Source organism: Artemia franciscana, chromosome 1, assembly GCF_032884065.1.
Source record: "Artemia franciscana chromosome 1, ASM3288406v1, whole genome shotgun sequence".
NCBI lineage: Eukaryota > Metazoa > Arthropoda > Branchiopoda > Anostraca > Artemiidae > Artemia > Artemia franciscana.
This window is the reverse complement of record NC_088863.1, coordinates 68811794-68835989: the sequence shown is the minus strand read 5'-3', so window position 1 is coordinate 68835989 and position 24196 is coordinate 68811794. Positions and strand designations below refer to the sequence as shown.

Sequence of the window (24196 nt, the reverse complement as noted above, 5' to 3'; positions counted from 1 at the left end):
AGTTGGTGTGGACAGGCACTACATTATTCTGTAAAAGTGAAGAAGTGAGCTGGAGAGGTATTATCAGTGTTCCTAACAATGCGGAATGTATTTATTAGGTCGGTTCTATCACGTCGAAACTGAAGACTAGGCAACCGTAGTCTCTGCATTCTCCGGTGGTATGATAAATGACTCAGGTAAGGTATGAGTTTGGTGGCCCTACGTTGTACTTTCTTAACTCTTTCTCTATCTCTCTTATTAAAGGGATACCATACTGATGAGCAATACTCAAATATTGGACGTACAGTCGATACATAAAACGAAATCAGTGACCGAAGATTACATCTAGAAAATGTACACTTTAGACGTAATAATTGGTAATTCGGCTTATGGGTGATATCTGATACATGCTTATTCAATTTGTGACTCGAATCAAAGCAAACTCCAAGGTCTCGAACATACTCCACGTTTAAAATTGATTTACCATCAACGAAGTAATGGTAATATTGAGGGAGTCTACGCAAATAGTGCATAGTATTGCACTTGGTTCCGTTAATGAACAAACGATTCGCTGTATACCACCGGCGCAGAGTATCCAAATCCTCTTGAAGTAAAGAAATCTCATGTTTGTTCATGATTGACTGTAAACTTTCACATCATCTGCGAACATTTTTAAGGTCGAATTCCTAACTACACGTGGCAAATCTGGTGTGATTGATATTACTGAAAATCTGGTGTCAGATAGAATTACTGCTTTTCTGTTAACATTGGTGAGTCCTCTGATGAATCTTGTAAAATGATTCTAACAGCTGGAGTAATATTTTGCAATGATAACCTCTCAGTTGTACTTAATGTAGCTGAGTGTCCTAACTCTTTAGCCAAGAAGATACTTGAGGAGCGAGGAAGTGCATAGGGAAATACACAAGCTTTCCCCTACAGATTGCGTAGGGTTTTGCTCTGACGCTATAAGCTCTATGATAGAAGCTAACAAGAGTGTTTCGGCCATGATAAGACTAAATTTCTCGTGATTGGTCATAGTAAAGTCCTCCTGCCATATGGCTCATCTTATTGTTTCGTATTCATGGAAGAAATTGTCAAAATCCATGGAAGGGATCTATAGCTCCATCCAAGGTCACAAGAGTCAACATACTTCCCTTGAATCTCAAAATTTCTTCCAAGAAGACGTGAAAAAGATTCTGTCGGCTTGGTAAACTTGAGGACTTTTAGTCAAAACTGCAGTGGAGAGTTTTGGAACAATCAATCATCATCAGTAATTTAATTAATGCTAAAACACTATTACAAACGTAAAAAAGTTATTCGGCCCAAGAAGCTTTGCTTGTTATGGGCTATACAACACAATAATAGAGCACTAAAAGAACCATAAATAATACCTATATATAAATAAACAATGGGACACTCTTAGTGCCTACTGCAGGATCCTACTAGTTGGGGATTCAACAAAGCTCAGTGAATTGGTAGGCCTTGAATTGGTTTTGCTTAGTGGATTCAAGGTAGCTTTTCAAGCTGACAACTACTGTTTTATTGCCTGAAACTAGAGACTAAATCATTTATCAAGGAATCTTTTTTTGAGTTTTGTGAAGAAGGACTATGTGAAGTCAACAAATGCGCTACCAATTATATGAGTGACCCAAGTATTTGCCTTCCCCTCATTAAATGTTTATTTGGGTCCAATTTGGCAGGACTCTCCCTTGATACTAAAATCAGATTTTGACGTGTCCCTTGTTGTAGTTGAAAAGATCCTCTCTTTTTACATAGAAGCTGTGTAGCTGATCCATACCAAACTTTCTTTCAATGATATATTCACAAATATCTAGAAATGGTTGACCCTGTGTCAACTTGGTCACTACGGCCTGGTTCTCGCCAAGCCTTTGTTCGAAAATAAGGGAAAGTTTTCTGGGTTGGAAACAAAATCGAATAAGAGTGAAATCAGCATTCTAATTAATGTTGAAAATATTTGTGTGGTTGGCTACTAGTTTTTTTTTTTTTGTTTTTTTTTTTGAAGAAGAAGAAGACAAACTCTGCAGGAACCGAGCTATATGCAAATCAAAAATTTGTAGTAATATTTTTGTTTTTCCTTCCTTTCTTCAACGTGGTTGTCCAAAGATTTCCTAGTGCAGTAAATCACAAAGACGGACAAACGCTACAAGCTTAAAATGGAAATGTTTCGTGGAATTCTGAAAACACAATACGATATGAAGCGAACCCAAGAAAGTGCCACATGCCTTCGTGGAGACAAACAGCTACTGCTGATCATGCAAACAGTCAAGGCTTCAACTACCATCGGAAAAGAAGATGAAGATGTTGTGTCTGATGCAGATTAAAGATAGATTTTACTTCCTTTTTATTAATATAGCTAGATTCTGAGGTAGCCAATGGATTCTTTGCACTGGTGTGGTAACCAGTGTGACCTTATAACCAAAATTACCAAAAATAACCATATAAACTAAGTATTTATTTTTTTGACCACCCATAACCATTGCTGTGATGACACAACCAATTTACCATCCTGATTGGTCATGTGTAATAAAAACAGGAATTGAAATCTATCTCTCATAGTCTTCTTACTAAATCCTATTCTCTAAATGGCACATAACTACACGAATATGAACAATACTTAGGTATTGTTTGATTTGTTACCTTTTCCGTAAGCACACTTTAGACTACTTTATTTTCTTAAAATTCCTATTTTAAGTCATGTTCTTACTGGTCTGTCAACAGATAACATTTTATTTTCAAAAATTTTTTATATCTAGGCGCTACTCATTATGGAAACAAATCAACGCACAAATAAAGCCCTGTCTTGATCATGGCTTTCTCAGGCGAAGTCAGCCGAGAAAAAGCTACTTTTTGTTCATCTAGAAATAGACTTCTCTGGAAAAAAAATTCAAATGTGCCTCATCTGCCTCTTTTAGTCTTAAGAAGCACTAATGAATACTAGGGCCTCCTGATAAAGTTAAAAACACAAGCGACTCTGCTTGGAATTACATAAAAAAACTAGTTTTTTTAACTGAAAGTAAGGAGCTACATTAAAACTTAAAACGAACAGAAATTACTCCGTATATGAAATGGATTGTCCCCTCCGCAATCCCTTGCTCTTTACGCTAAAGCTTTTATTTGTTTTAAAAAGCAGAATTGTGGAAAAGAGTCAAACTTTAGCGTAAAGAGCGAGGGATTGCGGAGGGGACAACCCTTTTCATATACGGAGTAATTTCTCTTCGTTTTAAGTTTTAATGTAGCTCCTTACTTTCAGTTAAAAAAACTAGTTTTTTTTATGTAATTTCTGAACGTTTTTGAATTAATGCATGTTTGATTTTGACTCTCCACACGTAAACTATTCAAATGAAATTTGCATATTAATTCCTTTTTTGGCTAAATGGCTTTCTCTTAGTTTTGATCATACGATTTTGAGAAATATGGGATGGGGAAGGAGGCCTAGTTGCCATGCAATTTTTCGGTTACATAAAAAGGCAACTATTAATTTTAATTTTAACGAATTTTTTTATTAGCAAAAAATATACGTAACTTTAGAATTAACTTACGTAACAAACTTTTATATTCTATAATTTTTATTATGTATATGAGGGGGTTTGTACCCTCGTTACAAGGAATTCCGTTTATTTTCATTTGATATTGAGCATGTGTGGGCATTCTTTTTATGAGCAGCAGGTAATTTAAAATCGTGAATAAATCATTAAATTGAATTGTAAATGATAAACATTACAATATCAATATACATATATATATATATATATATATATATATATATATATATATATATATATATAATATATATATATATATTGTCCCAATTCTTTAAGAATGACCCCTGAATCAGAAAGGCCGTAGAATAAATAGTTGAAATTGCTAAAAATACTTTAGCAAAAAGAGCAAGGTATTGATCTCCTCCTACATACCTCGCTCTTTATACTAAAGTATTTTTAGAACCCCTCATATGTGTAATAATCTCTGTTCGTTCTAAGTTTCAATGCTACTTCTTCCTTTCATTTGAAAAAAACGTTTTCATGTTTATTTTTCATTGTTTTCTTATAGTAATGCTAGAGAATCCTGCGCCTTTTTCATTGAATTTTTCTTCCCCCATGACAGATTCCTCCAAGGAAAGATCCTCCAACATAGCCCCCTCTCCTCAGCCCCGCCCCCAAACAAAATAAAATCCCCCTGAAAACGTCTGTACACTTCCCAATAACCATTACTATATGTAAACACTGGTCAAAGTTTGTAACTTGCAGCCCCTCCCCCAGGGATTGTGGGGGAGTAAGTCATCCCCAAAGACATAGTTATTATGGTTTTCGACTATGCTGAACAAAATGGCTATCTCAAAATTTTGATCCGTTGACTTTGGGAAAAAAATGAGCGTGGGAGGGGGTCTAGATGCCCTCCAATTTTTTTGGTCACTTAAAAAGGACACTAGAACTTTTCATTTCCGTTAGAATGAGCCCTCTTGCGACATTCTAGGACCACTTGGTCGATACGATGACCCCTGGAAAAAAAAAAAAAAAACAAACAAACACGCACCCGTGATTTGTCTTCTGGCAAAAAATACAAAATTCCACATTTTTGTAGATAGGAGCTTGAAACTTCTACAGTAGGGTTCTCTGATACGCTGAATCTGATGGTGTCATTTTCGCTAAGATCCTACGACTTTTAGGGGGTGTTTCCCCCTATTTTCCTAAATAAGGCAAATTTTCTCAGGCTCGTAACTTTTGATGGGTAAGACTAAACTTGATGAAACTTATATATTTAAAATCAGCATTAAAATGCGATTCTTTTGATGTAGCTATTGATATCAAAATTCAATTTTTTAGAGTTTTGGTTACTATTGAGCCGGGTCGCTCCTTTGTACAGTTCGTTACCACGAACTGTTTGAAAGACATAACGAAAGCATGTCTTAATGCTTGAAAAAGCAACCTACCGGATATTATTCATGCCAACCCATCTTACTAACTCAAATAAAAACGAGGATCATGCAGGAATAGTAATAGAGAAGAAAAAGCAATCGCAAATAAAATAAAAATAAATGTCTCCATATGGTCCAGAATCCGACTTTGGCACCGGAGTCTATTTATCAAAATCAAACTTAACAAATCTAAAAAACTCTGTGTCAAACGTTTAAAGAACAAATTTTGGTACAAGTAATGGTCTTGAGTTGCAAAAATAAGTTGTCTAACAAATGCTATTAAAAGTCAGCAAACGAGGCTTCATTAGAGATTTGTAAGATGTCAGAAAACAGGGAAATCTCTAGGGATTTGGTATTGAAAATAGGGGATTTTTTGGTATTTTTCACCACCCTTTTGGGGATCTAAAAAAAAATATGAAGTGAAAACACTGCTTTACACGCCACTCAAATAAAAACGAGTCAGCTATAGTCAGCTTTGAGTCAGCTAGATTGTAGACAACTCAAATGTGGTCACATTAGCTTGTGCAAAAGTTGCTACCATCATTGGGACATAACATATAGGGACGTTGGCCTTAACAACAGACGAAGAAGCGTGGTTTCCACGCGCCAGCTACTTGGCTTCTGAGAAATTGCCAAGTTTTGTGGGTACTCTACTACTAGTGTACTCGCTTTCTTGCTGGCTTGTTAGTTTGAGAACTCGCTCTGTTTAATTGTGGCTTTAGGATGACCTGCCGCTATTCCCAACGGTGAGTTCTAATCAAATATGCATGTTTTTTTATCCTCAAATATATTTTTTGTCTTAGATACTTACGTGAAAATGACTCTCGAGAGCTATGTTTAACATTATCTGATACATATTTATTTTAAACTAGCTGTTGGGGTGGCGCTTCGCGCCACCCCAACACCTAGTTGGTGGGGCGCTTCGCGCCCCCCCCCAAGCCCTCCCGCTTGCGTAAGTCGTTACGCGCCATATTAGTTATGCGCCATTGTAGTTGTGTCCCTGTGTCCCACCTGTGAATATAGATAAATTTATATATGTGTTTCAAACTACGTAAAAATTGCGAATATACAACATTTTTGGCTTACCCACTACTGGGAGCTTTCTGTTTCCAATTGCCAGCAATTGATCTGAAAATGTTTGACCAGAGTCATCGTTTTGCAATCGGACACGCATATTTGTAGTTAATTTTAATATTTTTACGTGTGCCCATAAATTAGAATTTTTCAGGCAAGCATTCATTTCGTCTGCAGGAGTTAAACTACGTAAAAATTGCGAATATACAACATTCTTGGCTTTCCCATTGTCTGTGCATATACAAAGCCGTATGCACTAATAATGACGTCATATGCAAACGCTCTTTTTACAAACAAACAAACATGCATACACACAACTCGTTTTTATATAGATAGATAGATAGATAGATAGATACAATACAAATTAACTGCGTAAAACTTACGAATATACAACATTCTTCGCTGTCCAATTGTCGCTGCATATAAATAGATTGTCAGGTTTACCGACCCTCGAACATGCAACGTACAATTGTCCATGGGAAAAACAATCAGTATTAAGATCTATACCACATTTTTCTAATGATTGACCTTGAGCTTTGTTAATGGTGATTGCAAATGCTAATCGAATTGGGAATTGCAATCTTTTAAATTGAAAAGGCAGATCCGTTGGAATCATGGGAATGCGAGGAATAAGAACAGCCTCACCCTCAAAAGGCCCTGTCAAGATTGTGGCCTCTATTAGGTTTTCCATTGTTTTTTTTTATGGCAAGTCGCGTGCCATTGCAAAGCTTTGGTGGGTTGATATTTCTTAAAAGTATTATTGGTACGCCTGTTTTTAGTTGTAGCACGTGTGGTGGAAACCCTGAAAGATCTATGGAATCTAAAAATTCAGATGGATAATTAACCGCTTCATTTGGTTCCAAAACTGTGTCGACTGACTTGCAAAGGACTGCCTGGTCTCGAATCTTGGTCAAAACAATATTGTTGATTTCGTGGACGTCTATATTTTTGGGTGCGAGAATCGCTCTTTCACTTAGCCATTTATTATTTTTATAATTTTTTTAGAATATTCGGAAATACTTTTTCAATCAATTCATTTTTGGACGTCACTAAATTACAGAAATCAGCAGGTAGTTGTATACGTCCTGAAATTGAGTCTATCGTATCATAAATGTCTTTTTGTTCCGACGTTAACTTGGAAATGTTATTTTGTACATACGACAATAGATCACTCGTACTGTAACTTTGTTCACGATCCAATTCTACACATATCGAAACAGCAGCGATACGGTTAGGTGAAGGTATTCCCAAATCCTGAAGAGGTTTGTTTGCCATAAGTACGCACAAATCTTCTATAATAACTAAAGTGTAGTTATAAATTTCTGATGTAAAATCAAAAGTCATATCTGACGTCTCTAACTGTTTTTGATGGAGTATATCTTCGTACATTTTTGACTTATATTTTTCCCATAACTCTGTAGGAGCTGATGGAGAGCAAGTGCACGAATTTGACTTGGGGTTGACGTTTCGCACGCGTCATTGATGCAGTTATCCCAGTGTTGGTCATTCTCCAATAAATTCAGAGCTCGGCATGCACTACGGTAAGTGTCATGTATAGTACCGTTTACAGTTCTCAAATACTCAAAGGATGTCGGACCGGGTACATTCACCAAAAGCAGGCGTAGAAAGAAGCATTCATGTTGATTGGGGTGAACGGTGTAGAGTCTTCCTATCGTGGTATCTTTGAAGATGGTAGGTTGGCCGTAAACCCACTGGTTATCTACTTCGATGGTGGTACCGTTGCCATTGTAGGTTCTTCAGTCATTTTACAATTAGAAATTTCTCTTTCAACGGTCTTCTTACAATTAAAAATTTGTCTTTGAACGATATTCTTAAATACCTGTGTCCTGGTCGTCATTTATATTCCCTGTGTCCCGGTCGTCATTTGTGTCCCGGTATCCCAGTCTGTAATTTCTCTTTGAGTGTCCCGGTCGTTATTTATATTCCCTCTGTCCCGGTCGTCATTTGTGTCCCGGTCTGTAATTTCTCTGTGAGTGTTTTTTCTTTTTAGTATTTTTTAGTTTTTTACATTTTTTCTTTTTTCAGTTTTCTTTTTCTTCTTTATTTTTCAGCTTCACTATGAAATACATATCGCCGAACCTTTGTTTTTTTAACTAAAATCTGGTAGGCATTGATGACCTTATCCAAGTCAAAATCCCAAACCCAATCATCATCGCTATCATTTTCAGTTTTGATATGTTTTGACTCTTGCTGTCCAGGTGGATCTTCATCTAACTGCGCGGTTTTGCGTTCTTTAGCCTCAAGCCTGTTTCCTTGCTGTTCTTTTGATTCCTCGGCATGCTTTCTTTTCTGACTTTCTCTATCAGCAGCAAGTTTTTTGGCATAGACTCTTTGAGCATCTTCATCGGCTTTTGCCATTGTAAGTTCATCAGTCATTTTAAACTTAAACATTAATAGATTTCTACGTGAACATATATGTCTTAAATATCTTAGATGACGTCACCGTCATAGCAAAAATGACGACAACTAACTTCATGACGTCAGTCGACACAGAAACATGACGTCACCTGATCCACAGACAGACAACTTATTTTTATATATATAGATAAATGTGCACTATTTTGCATCTTCTTATCCTCAAAATGTGTGTTTTCAGGTACAAATTTTAAAAAAGGTTGGTAGCTCGAACTTGATTACTTGAGATAATAATTAAAACAACATTATTATTAAAAAAAATACGGAGAGTTTCAGCCAAATATTTATTTTATATATTCCAAATATATCATATATTTTTATGTAAACCAAATGGAGATGTCTTCAACTATATTTTTTTAGAACATTTGTGTGAAAGCATTTTTTGAAAGCTGTAAGTTTTATATTTCGGGTTATCTAATGCACAATTAGAATATATTTTAAACATTTCCTGTAATTTGTATCAACTATTAAAATGTTTATATCGTTCCGAAATATGCTTCACCAAGCCGATTAAAAACACTTTGTAATTAGAAAGAGCTTTTTTAAGAGAGAAACTGAAACAGTACAATTAGTGATAAAGCCACTGCTCTCCAATGAAACAGGTTTTTTATTCTCAAATATATTTTCTCCCACAAATATACAGATAAGTTACTCTTGAAAACTTTATTTCATACTACATTTATCATTGAATGTCTGTTATGTTTCAAATAAAATACTTAGATCATTTGATGATTTAAATTTACTGAAAAATAAAATCGAATATTCTGTAGTAAGAAGTTGATCTCTGTATACTACACCCAAACATTGAAATTGTTGAAATATAAAGTGAGATTCAATAAAGTATTAATGATATTCTTGGAAATTTACATTAAAGAACTTCTGTTCGTTCATTTTGATCTGACATGATTAGGATTAGTCAGATTAAGTTGGTTTAGGCTATGATCATGGATATGCTCGATTAGTAAGCATTGGATTTAATTAACTTAATTTACATGATTTTGAACGGTTTTAAATTAGATTAAAATAGGTAAAGTTAAACTGGTACCAGTGGCGTCGTTGAGGGGGGGGGGCAAAGGGGGCAGTCGCCCTCCTAATAATCTAGAGAAAAATATAATTTATTAAGTAAATTTAAAATTGTTTTACGTAACTTTAGAGTTTTAAACCTTGTTTTGAGTGTCAAATTTGCTCTTTAGTTTGAGCAGATAATTTTTTTTTTAACTAATCCATGCTTTTTTTTTTAATATAAGAAAAAAAAGAAAAATGGGGGTCTATTAAATTTCATAATATTTTTCACATTAATTTTTTTTTCAAATATGGTGCCTTTGAAACCTTATCACCGAGTAAAAAATGCAAGTATGGTTAGTAGCGAAATTGAAGAAAGTTCTATACTTCCTGTTTTACCACATTTGCTCAGGTCATTTTTTCCCAAAATATTTAAGATGCTTTTGCTTCCTAAAATCTTTCAGTTCAAGATTAGGTTCTCTTGTTTTCAAACTTTCAAAGGTGGAAATTAATATACCCTTCATATCTGCAAATAAGCCTGAAATGGAATCATTGGAGAATAAGAAGGTAGATATACAGTGAATGTAATTTCCTGAACGAAAAAGAAATCATTGGAAAAGAAAATAAGACTTAGTACTTTTTATAATGGTGTTCGCATTATAGGTAGATATATTAAATTGGTTGTAGTTTGGTCATGGAATTTGGTAGAGCAACCTTCGCTCCAGGAATCATTTAATTGTTTTAATTTTTATTTCCAGTATTTAGTTGAAACTCCGATTCTCCTATTTGTCATTGAAATGCCTAATAAGCTGATAACATCCTATTCCTTGCTTTTCGGGATCACATAAATACATAAATGTAGAACTGCCTCTATGTATAGTACTATACTGACTTCTTGTTTTTTTGTTTTTCTAAATATTTCTTCTAATCAGCTCCAAAACGAAAATTAACATAAATGTGCTAAGAATTATGACTTAAATTATTCGCATTTCACGCAACACCAGCGCTACTTGTGGGACATATATGTCTGCATCAGCACGCTGTACGAAATGTCTGCTGAGAATAGAACAAAGTGAATTTAAGCAAAATATGTATATTTTTCTCATAATGTAGAAATTTTGCGTGCACGTATAAGTGGTACCAACCAATTCTCTTTTTCTATTATTATCAGTTTTATCATGGAGCACTAGGAGACCATGCTTTGCCTGTGAAGGGAATTATGCACATAAAACAATATTCAGTGTAACCCCCCTCTAGAAATGTATATCCCGTACCCTGATGTACGCAAGAAAACTTTTGTGTAAATACGTATAGAAATAGTTTCTTTTTGAATAAAGATAAAAAGGGAAAGGTATTCAAACTAAGAGTCACTTTTTCTCCCAATTAGCTTCCCTGACAATTTTTAATTAATTTAAGGTTTCTGCCGCAATGATGGCAAGGGTTGTTCAGATTTTCAGGATATTCCTGGCCAAACAATGCTCAACAAATAGGCAGATGTTACTACCTTTAATTTTTGAATAATTTTAAATATGATCGCTAATTAAATGTGGAAAATATGTCACAATATAATGTTGCACAATATGTGGCAATACTTTGATTTATCCTGTATATTTGCTAACTATGATTTTGTTTTGAATTTTTTGTTTTCTTTTGGCTGATAGCTATATTACTTATTTAAATATTCTGCAAACCCAAGCAAATCAATTTAATAAAAAATCCTAAATAATATTTCAATATTTAACATTAGGTTTAATACAACAAATTAAGTCTTACAGAGTCAAAATCCATTCAACAATTACAAGCGCATCAATAACCCAATACCCTGGCTATTAGAATAGCGCTTGGTTCAATTCTGAGATTGAGCATCCTATGCTGGGTGTATGGGTTGGGGGAAGTGAAGGAGGGATGTGTACTGCAGTATTAGTGATGCTTCTGGCTGAAAACAGCTGAGTTTATATGACATACACCTTTGACCACCCGTAAGCTTGTTTATGCTCTACTACTGTTGTCTGCAGCAGCTCATTGCTGACAATTTTAGTAAAAGCCTAGCGCCAGTACTTATATTTATAATCTTTTAACGTGTGTTTATTGTTTATAATATATTGTGTAATGTTTTTAAATTCACCAAGTAGCATGTTTGTTAAAAAGTTACTTTTCTTTACTAGTGCTTGAATAGCACCTACTTCAATAGCACCCAATCTCCCCCCCTCCAATAAAAATACTGTAGCTACGCCCCTGACTGGCGCTGAAAGTGAACCAGTGTAGTCATCAACTGTTTTCGTCAAAACGATCATAAATTATTCTTAATTGAGATGGCAACCGTCAGGTGTTTTTCAAAAATAATGAAACTTGAGCAACTTCCGGAATCCGCCTGGAGACTTTCCAGGTGGTCTGGTAATGTAATATCCACAGCCGTGATTATGATACCAAATGTAACTTTCTAGATTAGAAGTTCTTAATGGTTTTTCGAGTTACAAATTTTTCAGGAGCTCCCATAATACATTTGATTCTTTTCTGAAATTAAATAAAAAAAAACAAGTTTTTTCAACTGAAAGTAAGGAGTGACATCAAAACTTAAAACGCACAGAAATTACTTCGTATATGAAAGAGGCTGCTTCCTCATCAACGCCCCGCTCTTTACGCTAAAGTTTGACTCTTTCTCTCAATTCTTCTTTCTAAAACAGTAAAAAACTTTAGCGTAAAGAGCGGGGCGTGGATGAGGAAGCAGCCTCTTTCATATACGAAGTAATTTCTGTGCGTTTTAAGTTTTGATGTCACTCCTTACTTTCAGTTGAAAAAACTTGTTTTTTTTTTATTTAATTTCTGAACGTTTTTGAATCAATGCATGTTTTGATTTTGGCTCTCCGCAGAGGAATAATCAAAACGAAATTTGCATATTTTTTTTTTGGCTCAATGGCTTTCTCATAATTTTGATCGAATGATTTTGAGAAAAAAAGAGCGGGGGACGAAGCCTAGTTGCCCCCCGATTTTTTGGTTAATTAAAAAGGCAACTAGAACTTTTAATTTTTTACGAATCTTTTTATTGGTATAAGATTTACGTAACTTATAAATTAGCTTACGTAAAGAACTTTTGTATTCTCATGTTTTTATTACATATATGAGGGGATTCGCCCCATCGTCAGTACCTCGCTCTTTACACTAAAGCTTAAATTTTATCCCAATTCATTAAGAATGACCCCCTGAATCACAAAAGCCGTAGAATAAGTAGTTGAAATTACCGAAAATACTTTAGCGTAAAGAGCGAGGTATTAGAAGGAGGTGAGCCCCTCATATGGGTAATAATTTCTGTTTGTTTTAAGTTTTATTGCTGTTGCTTACTTCCAGTTGAAAAAGCTTTTTTACTTTTATTTTTTAATTGTTTTTTTTTTTTTAAATAATGCTAGTAAATCCTGCTCTCCCTTCATGGAAATTTTCTTCTCCCATTACAAATTCTCGAAGGAAAGTTCCCCCAGCATATCCCCCTCTTCTCAACCCCTCCCCCAAACCAAAAAAATCCTCCTGAAAACGTCTGTATACTTCCCAATAACCATTACTATATGTAAGCACAGGTCAAAGTTTGTAACTTGTTGCCCCTCCCACGGGGACTGTGGGGGAGTAAGTCGTCCCCTAAGACATAGTTATAAGGTTTTTCGACTACGCTGAATAAAATGGCTATCTCAGAATTTTGATCCGTTGACTTTGGGAAAATAATTAGCGTGGGAGGGGGCCTAGGTGCCCTCCAATTTTTTTGGTCACTTAAAAAGGGCACTAGAACTTTTCATTTCCGTTAGAATGATCCCTCTTGCAACATTCTAGGACAACTGGGTCGGTACGATCACCCCTGGGAAAAAAAAAAAAAAACAAATAAACACGCATCCGTGATCTGCCTTCTGGCAAAAAATGCAAAATTCCACATTTTTGTAGATAGGAGCTCGAAACTTCTACAGTAGGGTTCTCTGATACGCTGAATCTGATGGTGTGATTTTCGTTAAGATTCTATGACTTTTAGGGGGCGTTTCCCCCTATTTTCTAAAATAACGCAAATTTTCTCAGGCTCGTAACTTTTGATGGGTAAGACTAAACTTGATGAAACTTATATATTTAAAACCAGCATTAAAATGCGATTCTTTTGATGTAGCTATTGGTATCAAAATTCCATTTTTTAGAGTTTTGGTTACTATTGAGCCGGGTCGCTCCCTACTACAGTTCGTTATCACGAACTGTTTGATTTCGACCTTCTTGTGAAATCTTAAAATTACATTTTAATCAAAAGCGAGGATTCCTTTGACAGCAAAAAAAATTATATCAGGTTGGGCTGGTCAACTGGTCGTGGTACAAATGCATTCAATAGGGGTTCAAAATGCAGTTGAAGCGCATTTTACCGTGGCCTGGTAAGTTTTGAAACAAATTAAATGGTTATTTTAAATTCAGAAACTATTTATTAAATATTGAGAGTTGTGATTTCCAAAATATTTGCCGAATTTTTCAATTGAATAATTTTATATCGCGTTTATGATGGAATCATGGCTCCTGTGTAGTGACGACTTACAGTTACAGAACCATTACTCTATATTCTTATGAATTACTTCTTATTCATTAACTCCACGCTACCTGGCAAATTTCTTTTCTCAGCCAATGATGTTTGCAAGGATTTCCAGAGAAAGTATTTTCAGCGAAACTGCATTTAATAGAGTGTATGCTAATGGTAATGAAATGATGGTATTGAAATGATGAAAAAAGAGATGATTTTCAGCGAAGTATCTATATTTATTGCTACTTTATTATATTGTCCTGTTATGATTGGACTGACCCAGGTTGCCTCTAATGGGGTTAAAAAAAAAATTTAACTGGAAATAAGGACCGACATTAAAACTAAAAACAAACTAAAATTATTTCGTATATGAAAGGGGCTGTCTCCTCCTCAGCGCCCCACTCTTTACGCTAAAGTTTGACTATTTCTCACAACTCTACTTTATAAAACAATAAAAAACTTTTGTGTAACGGGACGTTCAGGAGGGGACATACAATCACCCAATCTTAAGTTAAAAATACCTCAATTTTTCTAATTTTTCCGAATTAACAAATCCCCCAAAGAGAACGGATCCGTTCCAATTATGTCAATCGCGTATCTATAACTTGTGCTTATTCTTCCCATCAAGTTTCATCCCGATCTCTCCACTCTAAGCCTTCTCCACGATTTCCGGTTTCCAAGATTTCTTTCCCCCCCTTCAACACTCTATGTCCCCAGATCCGAAAATGGAATCGGAACTTAAAATGGAATATCTGAGACATAAGATTCTTCTATATATCAAGTCTCACTAAGATCCAATCACCCATTCGTAAGATACCTCGATTTTCACGTTTTCCAAGAATTCAGGCTTACTCCATTAACTCCCCCCCCAATGTCACCGGATCTGTTCGGAATTCAAAATAAGAGTTCTAAAGCACAAGATCCATCTAAATATCAAATTTCATTAAGATCTGATCACCCGTTCGTAAGTTACAAATACCGCATTTTTTCTAATTTTTCCGAATTACTCCCCCCAATTCCACCAAAGAGAGAGGACCCGGTCCGGTTTTGTCAGTTACGCATCTTTGACTTGTGCTTATTCTTCCCTCCAAGTTTCATCCTGATTACTCCGCTTTAAGCGTTTTCCAAGATTTCCGGTCCCCCCTCACACCAATGAACTTGGATCCAGTCGGGATTTAAATTAAGATATCTAAGTTACGAGGTCCTTCTAAATATGAAATTTCATTGAGATCCGATCACTCCTTCGTAAGTTAAAAACACCTAATTTTTTCTAATTTTTCCGAATTACTCCCCCCCACTCCCCCAAAGAGAGTGGATCCGTTCCGGTTATGTCAATTACGTATCTAGGACTCTGATCCCTCCACTCTGAGCGTTTTCCAAGGTTTTAGGTCCCCCCCCCCAACTCCCCCCAATGTCATCAGATCTAGTCGGGATTTAAAGTAACAGCTCTGAGACACGATATCCTTTCAAATATCAAATTTCATTAAGATGCAATTACTCCTTCGTAAGTTAAAAATATCTCATTTTTTCTGATTATTCAGAATTAACCCTCCTCCCCCACCTCCCCCAAAGAGAGCAGATCTGTTCTGGTTATGTCAATCATATATCTAGGACTTGTGCTTATTTTTCCAACCAAGTTTCATCCCGATCCATCCACTTTAAGCATTTTCCAAGATTTATGGTCCCCCCAACTCCCCCCAATGTCACCGGATCCGGTCTGGATTTAAAATAAGAAATCTGAGACACAATATCCTTCCAAATATCAAATTTTATTAAGATCTGATCACCCGTTCGTAAGTTAAAAATACTTCATTTTTTCTAACCAAGTGACATATAGCAATCGCAAATTCTGTCGGTCTGTCGGTCCCGGTTTTCCTACTTTAGGCACTTCCAGGTAAGGTAGGGCGATGAAATTTGGTAGGCGTATCAGGGACCGGACCAGATTAAATTAGAAATAGTTGCTTCCCGATTTGACCATCTAGGGGGGGGGGGGGGGGGGTGGGGGGGCCCGTTAATTCGGAAAAATAGAAAAATAGAAATATTTTTAACTTACGAACGGTTTATCAGATGTCAGTGAAATTTGATATTTGGAAGGATATCGTGTCTCAGAGCTGTTATTTTAAATCCCGACGGGATCTTGTGACATTTGGGGGGAGTTGGGAGGGGGAAACCTAAAATCTTGGAAAACACTTGAGTGGAGGAATCGGGATGAAACTTGGTGGGAAAAATAAACACAAGTCCTAGATACATGAATGACATAACCAGAACGGATCCGCTCTCTTTGGGGTAGTTGGGGGGAGGTTAATTCTGAAAAATTAGAAAAAATGAGGCATTTCTAACTTACAAACGGGTGATCGGATCTCGATGAAATTTTATATTTAGAAGGATATCGTGTCTCAGAGCTCTTATTTTAAATCCCGAACAGATCTGGTGACATTGGGGGGTGGGGTGGAAGGGGAAACCTAAAACTTGGAATACACTTAGAGTGGAGGGATCGGGATGAAACTTGGTGGGAAAAATGATCACAAGTCCTAGATAAATGATTGATATAACCGGGACTGATCTGCTCTCTTTGGGGTAGTTGGTGGGGAGGGGTAATTCTGAAAATAAGAAAAAATGAGGTGTTTTTAACTTACGAACGGGTGATCGGATCTCAATGAAATTTGATATTTAGAGGGATATCGTGTCTCAGAGCTCTTATTTTAAATCCCGACAGGATCTGGTGATATTGGGGGGGGAGGAGTTGGGAGGGGGAAAACCTAAAACTTGGAAAACACTTAGAGTGGAGGGATCGGGTTGAAACCTGGTGGGAAAAATAAGCATAAGTCCTAGATACATGATTGACATAACCGGAACGGATCCGCTCTCTTTGCCGGTAGTTGGGGGGGGGGGGTGTTAATTCTGAAAAATTAGAAAAAATGAGGTATTTTTAACTTACGAATGGGTGATCGGATCTCAATGAAATTTGATATTTAGAAGGATATCGTGTCTCAAAGCTCTTATTTTAAGTCCCGACCGGATCTGGTGACTTTGGGGTGAGTTTTGGGTGGTGGAACCTAAAATCATAGAAAACGCTTAGATTGGAGGGATCGGGATGAAAATTGGTGGGAAAAATAAGCAGAAGTCTTAGGTACGTGATTTACATAATTGGAACGGATCTCTCTATTGGGGGGGGGGAGTTAATTCTGAAAAATTAGAAAAAATTACATATTTTTAACTTACGAAGGAGTGATCGGATCTTCATGAAACTTCATATTTAGAAGGACCTCGTGACTCAGATCTCTTATTTTAAATCTCAACCGGATCCAGCGTAATTGGGGGGGGGGGGCAGTTGAGGGGAACCGGAAATCTTAGAAAATACTTAAAGCGGTGAGATCAGGATGAAACTGGATGGAAAGAATAAAAACCTGTCTAAGAAACGTGACTGACATAATCGGACCGGATCTGCTCTCTTTGGTGGAGTTGGGGGGGGGGGTAATTTTGAAAATTGAGGTATTTGTAACTTACGAAAAGGTGACCAGATCTTAATGAAATTTCATATTTAGAAGGGTCCTGCGCTCTGGGAGTTGGGGGGGGGCAACATTGGGGGGAGTTGGAGGGGAAAACCGGAATTCTTGGAAAACGTGAAAATTGGGGTATTTTTATTTTACGAATAGGTGATCAGATCTTAATGAAATTTGATATTTAGAAGGAATTCATGTCTCAGAGCTCTTATTTCAAATCCTGACCAGATCTTTCGACATTGGGGGGAGTTGGAGGGGGAAATCTTGGAAAACACTTGGAGTGGAGGAATAGGGATGAATAGCTTCGATGGATAGAATAAACAAATGTCGTTGATACGTGATTGACGGAACCGTACTGGATTCGTTCTCTTTGGGGGAGTTGGGGGGAGGGGTTCAGTGAATTGGCGAGTTTGGTGCTTCTGGACGTGCTAGGACGATGAAAATTGGTAGGCCTGTCAGGGAGCTGCACAAATTGACTTGATAAAGTCGTTTTCCCAGATTCGACCAAATGGGGGGGGGGGGGTAAAGGGAGAGGAAAAATTAGGTATTTTTAACATACGGGTGGGTGATCGGATCTTAATGAATTTTGATGTTTAGAGGGACATCGTGACTCAGAGCTCTTATTTTAAATCCTGACCGGCATTAAGCCTCTTGTTTTCCTTTTAAATCAATCTATTAATTCATAGAATTTTGCTAGAGCTCATACCATATGATCTCTTGGCTCTTAGCTCTTCTTGCCTCGTCACAAGTGCCATATGAGCTCTTAGCTCTTGTTTCGAATTAACTGGTCATTTGGTGAAAAAAGTGCAGTTTTGTTTTGTTTTCTTCGTCTGTGTCATTGCTTTTATTATGACCTACTTAGGCATGTGCGGGAAATCTAATTTCCCCAAGTTTTTTTTTTGCTATTTTTTTACAATAATATTTAGTTCTATAGAATTTTCTTATCAGTATAAAAAGCTAAGGAATAAAAAAAAAAAAAATAGTGTTTCTTCCACGTATGAACTATAAGTTGGGCTTAACATAGGAAATTTTAACACGAAATTGCAAAAGAATTTTGCTTGAGGATGGGAGAATTAAAGAATTTTTTATGCCTTTTAAGGATCAGTTGACGAGTTGACTAGATAATTTTTAGCCTTTTATGAGAAATAGTCTTTGTACCTGCGGTTTTGTGGCCAATTTCCGAGTCATAGAAACACTTAGGGTGAGAGAGAGTCAAACCCGGCAATTTTTTCTTGTTAAAATTTTACATTTGCGAGACACACTTTTCCTTCAAGAGTGAAACTTGTTAACCACCCTTTAAAAAGCGTATTAAGTAATCGTTAACATCTCTAATAAGCATATATATATATATATATATATATATAACACACAATTAGAACCTCTTTACTAAGTCCTCTATTAGAACATCTCCATTAAGAACTTCCTTATAGTGTAAAACCTCTTTATTAAGCACACATGCATAACATAGTTACAACCTCTCTGATAAGAACCTCTCTGTGTACATAATCTCTCTATTAACCTTCGTTAGAACTTCTCTATTAAGCATATACACAATTCCACTATTAGAAAATATCTAATTTAATTGAGAAAATTAGCAGCTTAAATAAGTCGGTTAAAAAACACGATCAATTTGAGCTTTGATCAAACAGTTCGTGGTAAAAAAATGTAATAAGGAACGATCCGGCTCAATAGTAACCAAAACTCTAAAAAGTTGAATTTTGATACTAATAGTTACATCAAAAGAATCACATTTTAATGCTTTAAAAATATAAGTCTCATCAAGTTTAGTCTTACCTAACAAAAGTTACGAGCATGAGGACATTTGCCTTATTTTAGAAAATAGGGGGAAACACCCCTTAAAAGTCATAAAATCTTAACGAAAATCACACCATCAGATTCAACGTATCAGATAAGCGTGCAGTAGAATCTTCAAGCTCCTATCTACAAAAATTTGGAATTTTGTATTTTTTGCCACAAGACAGATCACATATTCGTCTTTATTAGTTTGTTTTTTTGTTTCTTTTGTTATATGTTTTTTTTCCCAGGGGTGATCGTATCGACCCAGTGGTCCTAGAATGTTGCGGAAGGGCTCATTCTAACGGAAATTAAAATTTCTAATGCTCTTTCAATACCATTTCTTGATCAAAAAATAGAGGGCGCCTAGGCCCCCTCCTACGCTCATTTTTTCCCAAAGTCACCGGATAAAAATTCTGAGATAGGCATTTGATTCAGCATAGTCGAAAAACCTAATAACTATATCTTTGGCGACGACTTACTTCCTCACAGTTCCCGTGGGAGGGGCTGCAAGCTACAAGCTTTGATCAGTGTTTACATATAGTAATGGTTATTGTGAAGTGTACAGACGCTGTCAGGGGGATCTTTGGTTTTTGGGGGGGAGGGGTTTATGCGGGGGGAACTTTCCATGGAAGAATTTGTCATGGAGGAAGATAATTTCCATGATAGGGGCGCAAGATTTTTTAGTATTTTTTGAAAAAAAAAAAAAAAAAAAAACAGTGAGAAAATAAACATGAAAAAGTTTTTCATATATGAGGGGTTCACCTCCTCCTAATAACTCGCTCTTTACGCTAAACTAATTTTATTAATTTCAACTATTTATTCTACGGCCTTTGTGTTTCAGGGGTCATTCTCAAGGATAAAATTTAAGCTTTAGTGTAAAGAGCGAGGTATTGACGAGGGGGCGAACCCTCTCATATACGTATAAATATGTCTTACATGTCTCATATAAGTTTGTTATGTAAGTTAATTTGTATGTTTCATATTTTTTACTAATAAAAACGTTCGTAAAAAAAATAAAAGTTCTTGTTGCCCTTTTAAGTAACCGAAAAATTGAAAGGTAACTGGGCCTACTCCCCTGCTCCTTTTTTTCTCAAAATATTCCGATCAAAATTATGAGAAAGCCATTTAGCTAAAAAAAAAAAAAATTAATATGCAAGTTTCATTTTAATTATTCATGTGCCGAGAGCCAAAATCAAAACATGCATTAATTCGATAACGTTCAGAAATAAAATAAAAAAAACAAGTGTTTTTAACTGAAAGTAAGAAGCGACATTAAAACTTAAAACTAACAGAAATTACTTCGTATATGAAAGGGGCTGTTCCCTTCTTAACGCTTCGTTCTTTACTCTAACGTTTTTTACTGTTTTAAAAAGTAGAGTTGAGAAAAAGAGTCAAACTTTAGCGTAAAGAGCGGGGCGTTGAGGAGGGAATAGCCTCTTTCATATACGAAGTAATTTCTGTTCGTTTTAAGTTTTAATGTCGCTCCTTACTTTCAGTTAACAACACTTGTTTTTTTTATTTAATTTAGGAAGGATCCATAGGTTGATTCTTGAAGTAAAAAACATCTCTTAGGCCTTAAAACAGGCCTTAGGTCTTCTGCTTAGGCCTTAAAAATCCCTCAATTGGTTTGACAAAGTTCAAGTATTCATGAATTAATTTGATTGATTTGGCTACTTAATAGCTGAGTCTGAAGTTTCAATAAAACATAATTATTAGTTGATATTAAATATCTTTTTAGGTGATGTTTTGATAAAAGTTCTTGAACCAATTTCTACAGAAGGAATGACGAAAGCAGACATACCAAAGCTTGTGGATGTAGTCCGAAACAAAATGATCGAAGAATATGAGAAACTCACAAAAGAAGTAAATCAAAAGGCGGTAGCTGCCACGTACTGATAATTCAAATTGATAAGGTTGCTGACTTCCAATCATCTAGTCCACATTCCGAAAACATATTGTCATCTAGCATCTAGTGTAATTAGATATAGAAAAAAGTAAGATCCGTAGATAATGTGTTCTTAAATAGTGAAATTCTCCTGCCAATCTGCCTATATAATTATCCATGTTGTTACTTCAAAGCCATTACTAATATTTAACTCTGGATGTGAAAACTGTCATTTGACATTATATAATGAATACCTGGGAGTGGAAAGTCAAGCGAAGATTTCTTATTATTCAATCATAAGTTTTCCTGTGACTGAAAGGTCAAGCTGAAATTTTACAATTTTTGTGGAGAATAGGGGGGAGGAACTATTAATGTATTAGGAGGAATGGGGGGATTTTCTTGTCTTATGAAAGAGCATTTCGTCGCCGTCTTGCCTAAATCTTGGTGATAACTCAGGCCAGGGTGATATAGTAGTTCGAATTTGCCTATTGTTTGGACGTGACTAGGCTTTTCTAGTTTCTTTTTTTATCACACTTGCAAATATAATCAACTTGGCCGTTCCCCAGATATTGCAGATACGTTCTGCTGAAACTAAGATATACATAATGTCTTTTAGTTTAGTTCAACTGCCCCCCTTCCAGAATATCCTGAAATTTTCAGCTTAACCCTCTTAGTCGTTTCTGAGCATTGCAGATGCTACTTTTCACAACCTAGATACTCATAGACAACCTAAATAATTGATCTCGCTGTTACACCTCAAGGTTTTAACTGCACACTTCCGATCTTTAGTCGTTACCTCTTATTTTATATGCGTCTGAAGAGGGTTGACAATTTTGGTAGCAAATGGAGGCTATGTCTTTCTGTAGTCACAAACTTGTAATAAAGTATCTTAGGGGTGTCATAAAAATATAGTCAGTTCCGTGAAAAATAACCTCAGATATCACCTTTGGGTATAAGAGTTATGATATGCTGCGATTAATTACTTTCTTATACATATCGTTCGTTAGTCTCTTTTGCTAGTTTAATGTAATGGAGAACAAGTTTATGTAAGCTTAATCAATTAAAAATCCAAGTTTTCTTTGGTACTTATTTAAAATGCTTTAATACTGCTGTATCTGATTGATATTCATCAATTTGTAAGCAAGTTTTGTAACACAAAAATAAGCGAAATTATGATTTTAATGGTAAAAAAAACACAGTCAAAAAGAAAAAGAAGTGCCAAATTTGTTGACGCCACAACGAACATGCGCTAACAAGCGCCATTTTTGAATTCCTGTATACAAGATTATTTCTATATAAGAGATATATATATATATATATATATATATATATATATATATATATATATATATATATATATATATATATATATATATAAAAGAAGGAAGAATGAAATAAATGGTCATTTTTTTTCTATTAGGGACATCGTAAAGATACCTTTAGTGTATTTTGGTTCAGGTACTTTGAATACATGAATGCAGGACGGCCGGAATCTTAATATTTGGATCCATTGGTATTCCTCTGCTGTCCTACGTTAGTTTCTTTTTTAATACGTTGTTTTGCATATTTTGCTTAATTAAATTAAAGGCAATTCACATCATTTAGGGATCGTAAGAATGACACCGATAATGTATTTGGATAGTGGCACTTCTAACACTTAAATGCTAGATGGCAGAAGGTGTTTTTGTTGATTTACATGTTAAGAAGTTGGTGATCCTACATTTTAAGATCTGTTCTGTAACTTGAAACCAGTGATTAAATATGGGTTTTATTTTATAAATAAAAATATTTAAAGTACAAGTAAAAGTTGTTTTTTTTAGGGTTTTGATACGTATTACAACGTGAAAATCAAATTATTACCAAGCATTATATGTATTGTCTTTTTTTTTAAACCATACAGAAACATGCCATACGAGTAAAACTTCAAAGACAAGTCATATAGTTAGCCTTTATTCACCTCTAGTGTTGATGGTGGAAATGCATGCATATTCCATAGCCATATATTCCATAGTGCTTTAGCTTTCATAAGAGCTCTCAAGCACCTCTCTACGATGTTTCAGTTAACTGCAAGTGCTGGAGAAAGAAATAAAAAAGCATGCAGACTTGCGCTACCCAGGCCACATTGTGGATTAATTGGTTTCGACCTATCTCCGGCGTCGATATTCTAACGGTAAATTTTTACTGGTAAGAAGAACGTAATGAACGGATAAATGAGTTGGAAGTGCCTCGAAAGTTGATGCAAATTTAAACTAAAAGCCCTTCGTTAGAATTGCCATGGATGAAATTCATAGGATAAAGCCCCCTCCCTCCTACCTTGAAAACAGGGGTGATCGTTTCCTTACTTAATTAGCAGTAATACGGTCCAGAGTCGAGTACACAACGATTTACTGACGCGTTTCAAGAGTTGTCAGTGCGACACTGGCTATTAATCGGTCTTCCTTCTCCTTAGGTTTTTGAGCTTGCCCTGACCAGACAAGTCACAATATGGAATACTGGGTTACATTCTTTGCGAGGGAGCGATTCAGGCACAGTTGGGATACCTGAAATGCTCGGGGTAGGCTATTCAATTGCTGCCAGGACCTTTTTTTACCGAGCTTTAAAGGTGAATGTTTTTAGTAGGGGAACTTTTAAGATAAAGAAGTGCGATGCTGTTATTTTCCAAATGTTTCATCGCTCTTGCAGATTCTCATGGTCCTATGTCTAACTTATTGGATCTAACCTTCATGTAGGTGTAGTTGTGTGAATAGCTTGAAAGAACTGACAGCTAAATGATGGATAGAGTCAGGGCTGTGCAATTTTATTTATAAGCAAGGTACACTAGGCTTAATTTACAGTTTTTGTTTGTTTGTTTTTTTTTTGTTTACAAAAACTTCCTCCCTCCTTCCCAAAATATTAGATCTGTCCCTGCCTCTGTTCCCATTCTTTAAATTAAAACCACTTTCATGACCTCACAGGGATGATGGGGCGGACCTCCTATGAACTTATTGCCATCACTTTCGAATATAAAAGAAAGAAAATAGAAATTTCGATTTCCAGTTGAATGAGACTTCTTC

At 35.8% G+C, this 24196-nt stretch overlaps 1 protein-coding gene across 1 annotated transcript in view; it reads left to right on the top strand.

The window, feature by feature from the left end:
- LOC136033304 (1-acyl-sn-glycerol-3-phosphate acyltransferase alpha-like) overlaps positions 1–22942 on the top strand; it is a 77636-nt gene extending 54694 nt beyond the window's left edge. Inside the window, exon 5 of the mRNA XM_065714079.1 lies at positions 20997–22942. Within this exon, the coding sequence (XP_065570151.1) occupies positions 20997–21154 (158 nt within the window). The 3' untranslated portion in view covers positions 21155–22942. The remainder of the gene's footprint in view (positions 1–20996) is intronic.
- The last annotated feature ends 1254 nt before the right edge of the window (positions 22943–24196 follow it).